The following is a 13,174-nucleotide window of genomic DNA, read 5'->3' on the forward strand; positions in this document are numbered from 1 at the left end:
GGCTCTACTTCAGGTCTAGCTGGTCCTGAAACTACTGCAGGCTACAACAGACAAATGCAAACTTGGAGTCCAAGTAAACACTCATCGTTTAGAGTTTGACATGACTTCAGGAAAGCGAAGCGGTCACACAGAGTGTGCCGCGAGCCCAGCGATGCTGCATAGACAAAAAGACTTTGGCAGGCCCAACACTGGTTCCACAGACACTGTGCAACCATCCAGACGTACTGAATCATTCTTCATTCATTCACTCAGCTCCTTCACTTTTACATTTCATTTCCATACTGAACAGATAAACAACCCTCAACAGTTTCCAGTAGTCATTTAAGTGTATCACTAAAAACAACAAACACATAAAAATCAATTATTAAAAACAATAAAACATTTTATGGTTAATTAAAAACCATTACAAAGTATATAAAGTACATACGTCGATACATGTCAGTTTTCTCTACATAGAGCTACTGATAAAAAGGAGCACTCAGCTGGTTCTGACCAGAAACTGGGTCTGAGTCTGACTCAGGCGAACTCAAGTGAGGAGGCCGTTAAGAAAAAGATCCAGAATTAACAATGAAAACAACAAAATAAAAGAACAATAATGAGTAAAAAGTCACGTTAAGATCTTGAAAATGCACTATACAGTCTCAAATCTAGCAACTCTGATCAGATCTGGCTGTGGTGGATCACAGCTGGGTCAGTAACTGTAAGGCAGATTTTTGCAGCCCAGTCGCCACATAGAATTGTACATTTCTGCAAACCATGGATACATTTGTACATTTCATACGTATCATAACATTTCTAAAGTGACGTAGCTCTGACAACATGTATATGAGATGACTTTGTTGTTGGGAAATGGAGAGGATGGTGGATGGCGTGACACCTTCCAAGCTACAATCCTCTTTTCAAGACCGGCAAATAACAAAACCGGTGTGTTTCCAGCGGCGTTTGTGGCACCAAAACCAGGTATTTTAAGCCAAGACATGATCTTTTCCAAACCGTAAGCAAGTGCTTTTTGTGTTAACCACAGCATAAAGTTTCAACATATCCACTGCACATGAAACCTTGGTTTGCCGAAACGTACAACGTCGACATTTACTCTGGCGACTGGGCTGAGATTCGAGGTCACTGCTGTGACTGAAACGTTTTTCTTCTAGTCCTCATCTCTTCTTCAAAAATACGCTCTAGAAAACAACACTCACGTTGAGCTGCTAGCTAACAAGGTGACGACACATTCAACAAAACAAAACAAAACAATGGATGGAGTTCACAGTCAGAAAAACACAAAAACTAAACAACTCTAGTCAATGTTGTTGAGACGGATTTTTTTTCTGCATAGAAACACGATCAGATTGTTGCAGCCGTCGTTAAACGAAAGGCTGAGGTCCTCCAAAATGGCCGCCAGAGGGGAAGCCCCCTGCGGTTGTTTTCATTCACTCATTCGTTTGCCAGATTGTGGGACACGGGCCTCTAGTTTGACAGCAGTAAATTAGTGCAACTTGTAAGTAACACTTGGCACTGTTTGCTCAGTGGGGCAGTAACAGACAGATTTTATTTCTGTAAAAGCGTCATCTTTACATTATGGGTGGGTGCTGTCCAATTAGAGTGATGGGTTACTGATATTTCATGCAGTTCTGCAGTGTTATAGAAAGCACCTGCCACCTTCATAACACAACAATTAAATAAATAAATAAATAAATGTATAACTTGTATTAGGCTGGAGGACACTGATTCGGTTACATAAAGCCCTTTAAAAAATACTGTAAAACGAGAACGATCCCATTATCTTTAAGATTAACTGGGCTCAGTGTTTTCAGTCAGATTACTGTGCAGGAGCTTCATTCAGGTTAATGGGATTTGTTTGGAGGCCGATGAACCTCAAACTCTGTGATGACAATTTATGATATTAGTTAGCTTACACAGCTGGTATGTTGACAATTCAGGCAGCCAGGTACTTTTTAATCACAACTACCTGTAGTTTCCGTCTGCTAGCGGCAGCTGCAAAAAGTGTCAACAACTGTTTGCACTGCCAACAAAATGTAACACTTCATCAGTCAAACTAGAGGCCGATGGTTTTTGCTTTTAAACATGCTTTCACCATTAAATGGGTCACCACTGCTTATAGCTTAGTGTCTCTATCATCTAGACATTTATATAACTGCATTTCCTCAAACACAGACAGATAAAATGAGGCTGTGATAAAGAGAATGATAACCACCAAACGTGGAGGTACACGTGAGACAGCAGGAATGGTAAGGGTGAAGAATAAAGGAGCAAATGGATATGAAGGCAAAATAAGGAGGAGGGGTGAATCTCTAAATGGATTACGCACCATGAGATTAAAGGGAATGGAAGTCTGACATTTCCACAGTTTTGTGGTTCCTAAACAGACACTAATGAGGTTTCGGAGGAAGCAACGGTGATTGAAAACAGACGTTTGGCAGCTTTGCGGCTCTGAGACATGATTCTGATTCCGATGACAAAACCACAACACAGAGGAGTGAAATTAACGTAATGAAGAACTTGTTCAACTGGATTGCTGAGGATTGTTTGATGACTGAGGTATAGATGTATGTTTCCTATTCAGAACTGTTTGTAACATTACCAAAAAAGCTACACTCAGCAGTGAGGTCTGTGTCGCTTTTAGGCTCTAAAGTGTTGCAGCACAGAAACCGACTGAATGACGGCAGTGACGGCAAAGAGGGGGATTGACAACAAGGAACGTTTCCCTCCCCACTGTGTGTACCAATTCCCCTCTGTGCTATTCAGTTATGCGTATAACCAGCGTTGAACTCGAACAGTTAATTATTGCAGCTCTACTTCACATCTGTGCACGTAAATTCACAGTTCAGGAGAACTAGTAATCTAAGAGTGCAGAGGTAAGTGGTCCAAATGTTTATGAAACATAATGACTGCAAACTGTCCTTGCGAGGGAATATCTCGATTTGTCTCATTACTGCCAACACAGTGAGCGACAAAAGCAGCTAAACTAAAGCAGCAAATTGACTGGATTATCGGTGAGGTGGCCTGATGAGGGCTCAGGTCATTTGGCAGCTTTAATCTCACTAGTCCCCTCTTGTCAACAGACTGTAACGCAGTAACTGACTCTACTGTCAAAAATGCAGATGCACAGGTGCCGCACCCACACATTCACATAGAGGAAAAGTTCAGAACAAAATGATACGAAATCCAATGCTACCCACAACTGTTAATCTCCCGTCACGACTGCACGATTCAAACTACAAAAACTACTGTCCAAGCTGTAACAAACACGGTTTGTGTAGACTTGTCTAGCACCCTGCCGAAACTTTAAAAGGCCAATAATAACTGTCAAGTTTGGTGATTGGAAAAATAAACAAACACTGAGAGTTAAGGCTGTACAGACTCGTCAGAAGACCTTGTACCAACTGTAGTGTTTCGTTTCATTAACATCAGGCAGCAGATGCACAGCTCTCACAATTCACCAAGTTAAAGGAAAACTTCAACCCCCAAATGACTACTAGTTTATCAATAACTCAGCCTGTGTTACATTAAACATGTGAAGTAACAGTTTTTGCCTCCATGGTGAACAAAAAATCCAAAACCAGAGGAAATTCTTGATGAATTGAGGTCATAGACGACTGCGTTTCACAACAGAAAAACTATATAAAAACATCCGTCTGCAAACTCTCACACATCTACCACAGTATAATCCAGTGGTTTTCAAATGCACCAAAGGGCCAGCCAAAATCTCAAGGCACACCTGTATTTATATCTGTGCACAGTAGCTTCTTTAACGTGTGTTATCACTCTCATCACGACATAGGACAATAAAAAATAAAAATAAAAAAATAAGACAGGTAGCTTTTGTGATTCTGTCGACTGACTTTTCTTTCAGTGTTAGGTCGTTTTCGTTGGTGTTTTGTCGTAATTTGTCCAGTACAATAAAGCGATCCATTGTCCAACTCATGGCAGTCAATTAAAAATTAATTCATAGCTGAATATTGCAGTAATAATGTGTGGTTATCACAAAATCCCACGACAGACCTGGACTGGCATCACAGCACACCATTAATCTAAGTCGGATTTATCCAGTCATATAAGGCCCGTTTCCACTGCAGGAACTTCGGGGTAAATTTACGGGGCCGGGGCCGTTGGTGCGTGTCTCCACCGCAGGAACCACCCCCGAAGGACAGAGTTCTGGAACTTTTACAGGGGCTAAACAAGTNCAGCTAACAGCAGCAGCAAAGCTAACATCAGGACGTCATCTGTTAAAAGCCTCCTGTTGTCGGAAATGACATGAAACTACTCCAGTTAGCTCAATCATGTTGTAACTAAGACATCCGCTGGAAAAAATATTTTTTTCACGGGCACTTTGTGAGTTTAGTGAGTTATTACAGACACCGCTATCGGCTAACAGCGTCCCTGCGCCACTACGTCGCCCCGGTCAAAATGGTCGCGCAACGATTATGTCACATACAGAGCCTGGTAACTTTACAGGAACCTTCCTCCTACTCCGCTCTCTCAGTGGAGACATGGCGGTTGAGAGAGCCGAGCGAGAGGACGTTCCTGTAGTAGTTCCTGCCCCCCAAATAGTACCAGGAACTTCTTCAGTGGAAACGGGCCTATTCTCAGTACATCCCAAACAGACAGCCCTTCCCTTGGAGTACACTGCACGAGTTGTGAGAGTTTGATAACATATGCTGTTGTTGAACGCAGACCCCTATGACTTCAATCCATCAAGAATTTTCTCCGTTTTAGAGTCACTGTTCACCATGGAGGCATGTGAGAGAAACCAAAATTTCTTCATGAATTCAACAAAACACAGGCTGAGTAACTGATATACCAACTGTCATTTGGGGTGTGAAATCTTCCTTTAACCTGCCACAAGCTTCAAAGTCGCTGACCTAAATTCAAACCGTGAAAAACTCTAACAGTCTAGGGTTCGTGGTGTATGAGTACGTGGGAACCAACAGCTGCCACATTCACACATCTGTCCCCCATGCAGGCAGGCTGGTAGAGCAGTTACAGTCTGAAGTATTTTGGACCCTGGGTGTGAGTGCAGTGTGCTGTTGAAGTTGAGGTGACTGTGTCTGGTGGTTGATACCTCCTATGATGAAACATCAGGTGTTTCTGTTGCAGCTGTCACAGCAGAAAACTGCAGAACAGAATAAAGCAAATCAAAATAAGATTGTGATTCCGCTAATCAAACTGAATAAAATGCATTGTGGTAAAAAAAAAAAAAAAAATAAAATAGATGCATGAGGTACTACATAAAGAAAACGTGAATTCATCCCTTCACTAATTCTTATTTCATATGCCTCTAATCTTAACCATGTGTTTATATGAAATCTAGAAACAAAGCATAGTATTTTTAGAGCTTCAAAAGGCTAAAGTAGCAAGATAAATTCTGTGAAATCAGAAACCACTGTCGGTTAAAATCACATTTCTTTCCTCTTGGAGGTACGTGTTACTACAGAGTCTCTGCTGATTCAACAATCCTAGTTGAGACTGTGTTGTGCTTATCCTCCTTATACATTCCCATCATCGTCCTACGCTGATGTGCCTTCTTTTGTCCTCTCTGTGGCTTTTAGCCAGTGCGCCCTTTTCGATTTCTCTCCATGTAAAAATAACAAACAGCCCATGAGAGTCCAGGAGGGTGAGAGGGTTAAAGGTCAGCTGACAGGAAGTCCATGGTTGATAGGAGGGAAATCTAAGGATGAGAAAAGGTGCTGGTGGGCTGAATCCCTGGGAGGAAAAAAGAGCACAAGGAGAGTAAAGTGTGAGATAATACGTGTGCATTTTGCTTCCTGGTGTACAGTCATGATGTAAATATATGTAACCTTTGAACGGTGCAACTCAGATGTGTGTCTCTACATCAGTGTAGCCAGGCAGGATGTCTCCATTGGAGCAGCTCTTGGGCTCCTCCACTGGTGGGGCGGTGGGCAGCATGTGGGCAGTTGTGGACGTCTCCTCTGGTGACGCCGCTGCCTGGAGCCTGCGGTGTATCAGGGGCACAAAGAAGAGCACCACGCCCCCCACCATAAGAGGCACCCCAGCCAGGGAGAAGGCCACTGTGTAGTTCCCAAAGTAATCCCGTAGGAGACCTGGGCAGCGGACACAGAGGGACACAGTTTATGTTATCAGTTGCGACCAGGGTCCAATTTAACACCCGCCAAGTGCCAAATGTGGGTAGATTTTCTGCTTGGCAAGTAAATCGCAGAAGGCTATCAGCTACACTGGCAGGGCAATGTTTGTACCAATATAGTCATGTGATAATTTATAAAAAAATAAAAATAAATAAATAAAGGCTGAGCCTCGACCGCTTTTCCATCTTACTTACATGCACAATTAAACATCCGATAGGTTTACAAAACCTTCAAATTTACTTTTATATTTGATTCTTTACTTCATTTAAAAGCAAATACCTAGGTAGAATTTTAAGATCAAGACTTCTTAAGTCGTATTCAGACTTGGTTTACTGCTGATTAATGTATTAAAATAATTCTGCTTTAAAAGTTGCAAGTTAATAATTACATAATATATAAATAATTAGCCTGCACCTTTGTTGGGGGGTTGGGAGGATCCTCCCTGGTACTGTTTTACAGGCTGAATCCCCGGTACAAGCTCTATTTTAATGCTGTTTTTTTAACGACAGTCTGGCACCTTATTTAGACAAAAAAAAAACCCAAAAAAAACCAAAAACCCAAACAACCAAACCCAATGTGCATCAATTTATTTTTACTGTGAATTATAGGAAATGGTCGGCAGGCCACTGGGCACCCTACTGGGGCCACAGGTTGAGTATCACTGCCTCTGAATTGTACTGACACCAATGTATATGCGACACAAAAGCCAATTTATTATTTTCGCTGGTCAAAATTAAACTTGTGCAGTGTATTTTTTCATCTTCCACTCCCCTGGTTACTAGCTGTTGCCAGTGGTTGCGGCTGAAAATAAATAAAAGCATTACGTGAAAAACTGATACATGTTTGAGCTTAGCTTCCTTTTAGAGGTGCTACTCGAGTGGGCATATTTTTACATTTTAACGTTTTTACCATTTCCCCCACCTGCTCCGGGCTTTAATGCTAAGCTAGGCTAATAGCACCCTGGCTCCAGCTCCGTACTCATTACACGAACATGAGTGGTATCAATGTTATCATGTAAGTATGGGAGAGAAAGCATGATGTCCGATTGCTCTAAAAAGAGCAACATAACAGCAGCTACAAATGTTATTTTTGCTGACCTCTTGTGGTTTAATGTCCCATTTTGCTGCAGGTTTGTTAAAGTGTGTTCCAGTGTGTGTCAGTACACTGTGACATCATCAGCACCGACTACAGTGACATTTCCTTAGCTTTGGCTGGCAGCTGTTATGACTTATTAATGCACTTCCGCCTGTTTGAAAGGGTCTTTACCTGCTTACATAAGTAGCAACAGCATTTCTGTGACATATTTCAGCAGTGGAGGTCAGCAAGGAAATTGTACTATTGTGAGGAAACACAGCACTAAAACCTCTTCCTGTCTGCAGTACGTATGTTCACATTCTATATTTATCTGCACGCGAGCTAAGGCAAACAAAATGTACCGACAGTGAGAAAACAAGGTCAACGAGTTTAACACACTGCACTACATGTTTAATCTACCGCTGGGCTTGTGACGTGGGAGCAACGGGAGGGGTGTGCACTCACATTGTTGCCTGTACCATATGCATTCTTCCTCATGAACTGTACAGACTGTACAGAACAACATGGAGGTAATCACATTCAGACTTCTGAGGAGCATAGCTGCCTTTGTTTTGGGTGCAGAGTAAATGCAAGGCTTTTATTAAATAATAAACACAATGTAATAATTACATATAATATGTATATACTACACATTATAATAGTCCGCATCATGTCAGTTAATTTGTATACAGCAGATAACATCTACATCTGTGGTCAGCCAAAAGAACAATTTAAACCATATGCAACTATGCTGTGCTTTGTGTCTGAATGCAGGTCTTTGTGTGCAGACACATAAAGTGCTATCAGTTGGGTGGTTAGTCTCCACATGCACTGGATGAGGTGGTAGTCACTGACAAAGGTGACTACCACCTTTGTCAGGACACTTTTCAGGCTAAAAATAAGTAGGAGCTGTTGAGAACAACAACAGGTGGCAAAAAGTAATTGCATCTTCTTTCTCAGCACAAAACTCTTCACAGTCTGCACGTATTGCATCACACATTTCCAAATGTGAACAGCAGCTACATTACCAAAATGATCAAAGTCTGAAACTAGCATATTGTTAGAATTTATGTATGTATGCCTCCGAAAATACAGAATGTTTCATCCACAAATAACTGCTTAGATCGTATAAAGAGAACAAAAGAAAAATATATACACTACAAAGCTGAGAAATGACCACAGAAAACTCCCACAGCCTGGAATAATTCTAACAGTTAACTAATCCACTGTTTCAAACTGTTTCAGCTCTTGTTTACTATACTGTACCACTATGGATATCCCTGTGCATAGCTTTGGATATGTAATTAATACACATCAGTATACTGCTTTCTCCAAAGACATAATCTAAAACAGAAATTGGAATTCTGAAATTGTGCCATGCCATTGTTCATGAAACCCAAGTCCAAAAAAATGTCCCACTGGACCGAAAGCCCACTGTCCAACGGCCTGTTATCCAAGAGAGATTTAAGAGATTCATTGCATCAAATCAGTCGGCCCAGCCTCCTAATGTTTCAGACCCTCTTTACCCTGGTTGACTTGGATCATGTGGGTATGTATATATGGCTATCGGACAATGACGTCCACTAACATACCAACTACACTGGGCTCCTCCGAACATCAGACCTCCAATCTGACAAATAGGGCTGGGTATCATTTTAAAAATTACGATACCAGTGTCAGTATCAGTACCCTTAAAGTTGTACTGATACCAATAAAGTACTTCATTCTAAACCCATAGCCATACTTTTTGAAGTTTTAGTGGCATCTCGGCACGCTGAACTGCCAACTCTGCCATTATACTAAGCCATAATATCACTGCTGCATGGGCAACAGGGCAATAGGTTTGTTAGGACTGTGAGTCTGGCAGCCTTGCTTCTGCAATATTTTTTCCTACTAAGATGAAGGCATGATGCGCCCTACTCTACCTCTGATTGCCTAACCCTGAAACTCTTACCCTAAGCAACTTCACTCCTCAATCCTAAACCGAACCAACCCAACCAATGAAGGCAGCAAGTACTAGCCAATCAGGTCCAATATGTCTTTTCTGAATAATAATTAGCCATGTGCTTCTGTTTATAGAGTGTGTATTTTCCGAGTAATGGCCTATTGTTTTCTGTCTGGCTGTCGGACAAATGGACAATCAGTCCATTCGGACATTTTTCAGAGTACTGGGGTCTCTAAATAATGGGCTGTCACAAACAATGGGCTGTCATTGACTTTGACAATTCATGTGACTTATTTTCATTGCAGTCATGGGGTCTCATTTATAAACATAGCGAACACACAAAACCAGGCTTGAAAGAGGCGTACACCACTTCTAATGTAAAAGTTGTTACCTTTAAAAACAGACTTGATGGGAGAAACTTTGACCCATGCTTACGAACATTTTGGAGACAGGAAATTGGCGACGCAGATGGTGAGATGGAAGCCTGATTGTAGAAACTGTTGAATATCTTTTGGTGCACAACATTTTTTAGCTTTTGACTATACGTATATATTTAGTATGCATCCTACACACTGTTTTATAAATGAGACCCCTGAAGGCTAGGCTAGGGGGCACTGTTAGGGTTGGGCATTCAAAGGGGGATGACATGTATCTGCTACTAATATCCCATTTTTATATTAGTATATTTAATCAAAGATCAATCAATATTATACAGTCATAAAAGAAAAAAACCCCACACAAATTCAAAAAGCAATCCAAAACTTAGAGCTGCCATAGAAAGGATGTTTCATTGCATGTAATTACCCAGCATTCATTTTATTAGTTGTTTTTAAAACTATTCAGTGATTTAGAATGGGCATATCTAATCTTGTTTGGAATTTCATTTCCCTTTTCTTGTGCAATCATGTGCTTCTCCCTACTTTGCTTATCAGATTGGTTTATTTCAGGTTAGAGACACTAGCCCTTATATTCAGGCCATGAGAGTTCCGAACATACAGAAAATACCAGATATCAAAAACTCGCACACAGAGCTTGTAAAATCTTGCTCACTATTCTGCGTTCAACAGGGAGCCAGTTCAGCTCTTTAAAATGGTTTGGGCTATTATGTGTTCTTGGACTGAGATTAAAACGACCCTCATAGTTTGTTCTGAGCTTTTCAAAGCTACTCTTTTGACTTTTTTAGTGATCCCACTGTAGCAGGTTATGCAGGTGAAATTCCAGTGGCTTTAGACTAATGATGAAGCTACTGTCCCCATGGTTTCCTCGTCAAAGAACTTCAGTACTCTTGCCATGTGACATTGGGCTTTTTGTTTGTTTTGTTTTGAGCTTGTGAAATTCAATTTGGACAAATATCTCAAACTAATAATAAAAACCTTCTGGCATGCTGAGCTGTGGCCACAAAAGGGAGGCAGAGTGTTTTCTAGTAAAAGCAGTTGAGGTTTGTGTGAGATCTGAAAGAAGTTGGCAAGAGAGAGCAGGAGTATGCCTGAGTCATCAAATTAATGGTCTGCCTTCAGTGCTCTTCTATACGCTTGTGTTATGAGAGAGTTGAGAGAAGAGGACAAAGGGAGGAGGAAGAGGAGACATAAGGGGAGCTGAGCACTGAGATCTGACCCTGTATGTGCTTTTTTCCCCTGAAGACAAATCTCTAGAGACAGCCTGCAGTTGGCCACGAGCCCAAACCTCTCTACAGTAAATACAATCCGCTGTACAATTTATCCTTCGCTGCATTGGTCTCACTCTCCCTTCGCTCCGTACATACACTTTTACTCTATCAATCAGCTTGTTTTGTGCTGTTACTGCCAACATCTTTGAGTTATACTATATAAATCAGCGTTATGTTTTGCTTCTCACCAGCGATGGGTGGACCCGCAGTCATGGGAAGAGACATAAGGCCTAGTATGTAGCCTATGGCCTGCGAGGCCTGCATGGGCCCGACCAGCTCGAACGCTATAGGCGCCATCATGGTGAGGAAGCAGCCATCACACAGCCCCAGGAACACGCACACAGCCACCAGCCCCTCAAACACTGAACACTGAGGGATCAGTATGGACATCAGGCCCAAAGCAAAGAAGGACGCCACCTGAAACAGACACAACAGAATATAAAGCCTTTATTGTCATTACACCGAATACAACGAAATTAAGAGCCTGATACAGATCAGTGCAATAAAAAGAGAAAGGAAAACACTGCAGAAACAAAACTTCAGCAAACAAACATCCACAGCCGTAAGAATCTTTTGTTACCTAAGAATGAGCCGTTTATATTGACATAAAGAGTGGGTCCTCGTTCATAGAGTCTGCCATGTTGCAGCGCCATGTTTCTAAAGTAGCCCAGGACCAGACAAACCAAACACTGGCGCTAGACAGGCCATTCGCATTTTCATGTTGGCCACCATAGTTCGCAACCCTTCGGCAATGAGAGCCTCAGAAAAATACTGATTTCTTAACATGAAACTGCTTTATTCTGTGTTTTTATCGGCTTAAATTACCACGTCCATTTGTTTTGGAGAGGGTGAGACCTCTGCAGATAATTTAGCTCCCGGTAAAAACCCAGTTGGCTGAACTCAATGTCGAAATTTCAGACAAAAATTGGCAAAATATGTGGAAAATACACCATTCAACCACTAATTTGCAAACCTTGAGGGAATTTTCATGAAAGAATCTGAGTCTTTTCTTTATTACACCAAAACTGAAAAGCAAGCATCTCCATAGTTGCAAGACATGTTGGTGAGAGAGCGGGTCTTTTGATGTTGACCACCCTTATGTTTTTTGGAAATGTCAGAACATAACTGTATTTTGGGAAATGTTATGCAAAGAGCTTATGCACACACTAGGATATAAGGTTCGTAGCAGTTTCTGAAGAAAATGTTATTGCTAGTGATTAATATTCGATCAAAATATTGGTAGTAGCAAGCAAGAAAGCTGTCACGAGGAACTGGGGTAAAGAAACACCACCAACAAAGGACCAATGGCTAACAACTGTGGAAGAAATCTTTTTAATGGAAAATTGACACATGTACTGAGATGACAAGAAGCACAACTAGAGAGAAAATGGGGAGAATGGACTCTACACAAGACTCAAAAAGACGACACTGGACTGGATTAATAATAATAATAAAGGCTGTTAAAATGTGTATTTACCCAAGCAGTTTTTGTTTCGTTAGCTCTTATTATTTTCCAATTATTTCATTTTCTTTATTATGCTAATGTGTCACAAAAAAAACACACGTCTTCAGATGTTGATATTTGGTTGACTTTAGGTTGTGGTGTCAGGTGAACAAAATTCTATGTCAGGACAACATCTAATACAGAAAACTGACGACAAATGACGTTGATATGTTGTTGGTTTTAATTTGTGTTAAATAACCAAAATTCGATTGCTTTTAAACGTCACGCCAACTTCATCCTGACTTAGAATAGCAACATTTAGTCTTTCGGTATGGAGAGCAAAACTTTGAATTGGTAACGCCCACAGAACGTGAATTTTTACCATTATTAGACATTTAAAACTTCGTCAGCCCAATTTTCTTTCCAACTAAAATTTAATGCCTGTCCGATGTAAGAGTCCGATGTCTTTCTGACGTAACACTGATGTCCCGTGCTGGCTGGGAACCTCCTGAAAGTCTGGATCTTAAGTTCTCAGAAAAAAAAGGTGAGCACACATTAGCAGGTTCTTGGCAAGCGGCCAGCCTGTGCAAAGTCAAACAGCATCAGAGAAACACTGATTTTTTTAACCTGCTCCATTCAGTGTTTTTACCGATTTAAATCACCTCGTATGTTTGTCTTGGAGATGAAGAGACCTCTGCGGATAATTTGGCTCCCAGTGAAAAATCTCAACAATGAAACTAAAGGAGCTCTAACCAGAAGTTTTAGATAGCTGCAATCTGTAATCCTCACCGCTAGACGCCACTGAACCCCCCTAAATCTTACACACTGTACCTTTAAGCTTTAAGTCTCCATTATGTGTATTCTAAAGGACATGGCTGCCTGTTTCACGGGCCATAGCTGCAGTAAGTGTTTGCTTTGTTTCT

At 41.2% G+C, this 13,174-nt stretch overlaps 1 protein-coding gene across 1 annotated transcript in view; it reads right to left on the bottom strand.

The window, feature by feature from the left end:
• Positions 1 to 4,202: 4,202 nt before the first annotated feature.
• slc16a2 (solute carrier family 16 member 2) overlaps positions 4,203 to 13,174 on the bottom strand; it is a 40,084-nt gene continuing 31,112 nt past the window's right edge. The window contains exons 5-7 of the mRNA XM_050042039.1: positions 10,996 to 11,224; positions 5,817 to 6,080; positions 4,203 to 5,721 (exon numbers count right to left, since the gene is read on the bottom strand). Of these exons, the coding sequence (XP_049897996.1) occupies positions 5,833 to 6,080; positions 10,996 to 11,224 (477 nt within the window). The 3' untranslated portion in view covers positions 4,203 to 5,721; positions 5,817 to 5,832. The remainder of the gene's footprint in view (positions 5,722 to 5,816; positions 6,081 to 10,995; positions 11,225 to 13,174) is intronic.

This window comes from Epinephelus moara, chromosome 4 (assembly GCF_006386435.1).
Source record: "Epinephelus moara isolate mb chromosome 4, YSFRI_EMoa_1.0, whole genome shotgun sequence".
NCBI classification, from domain to species: Eukaryota; Metazoa; Chordata; class Actinopteri; order Perciformes; family Serranidae; genus Epinephelus; species Epinephelus moara.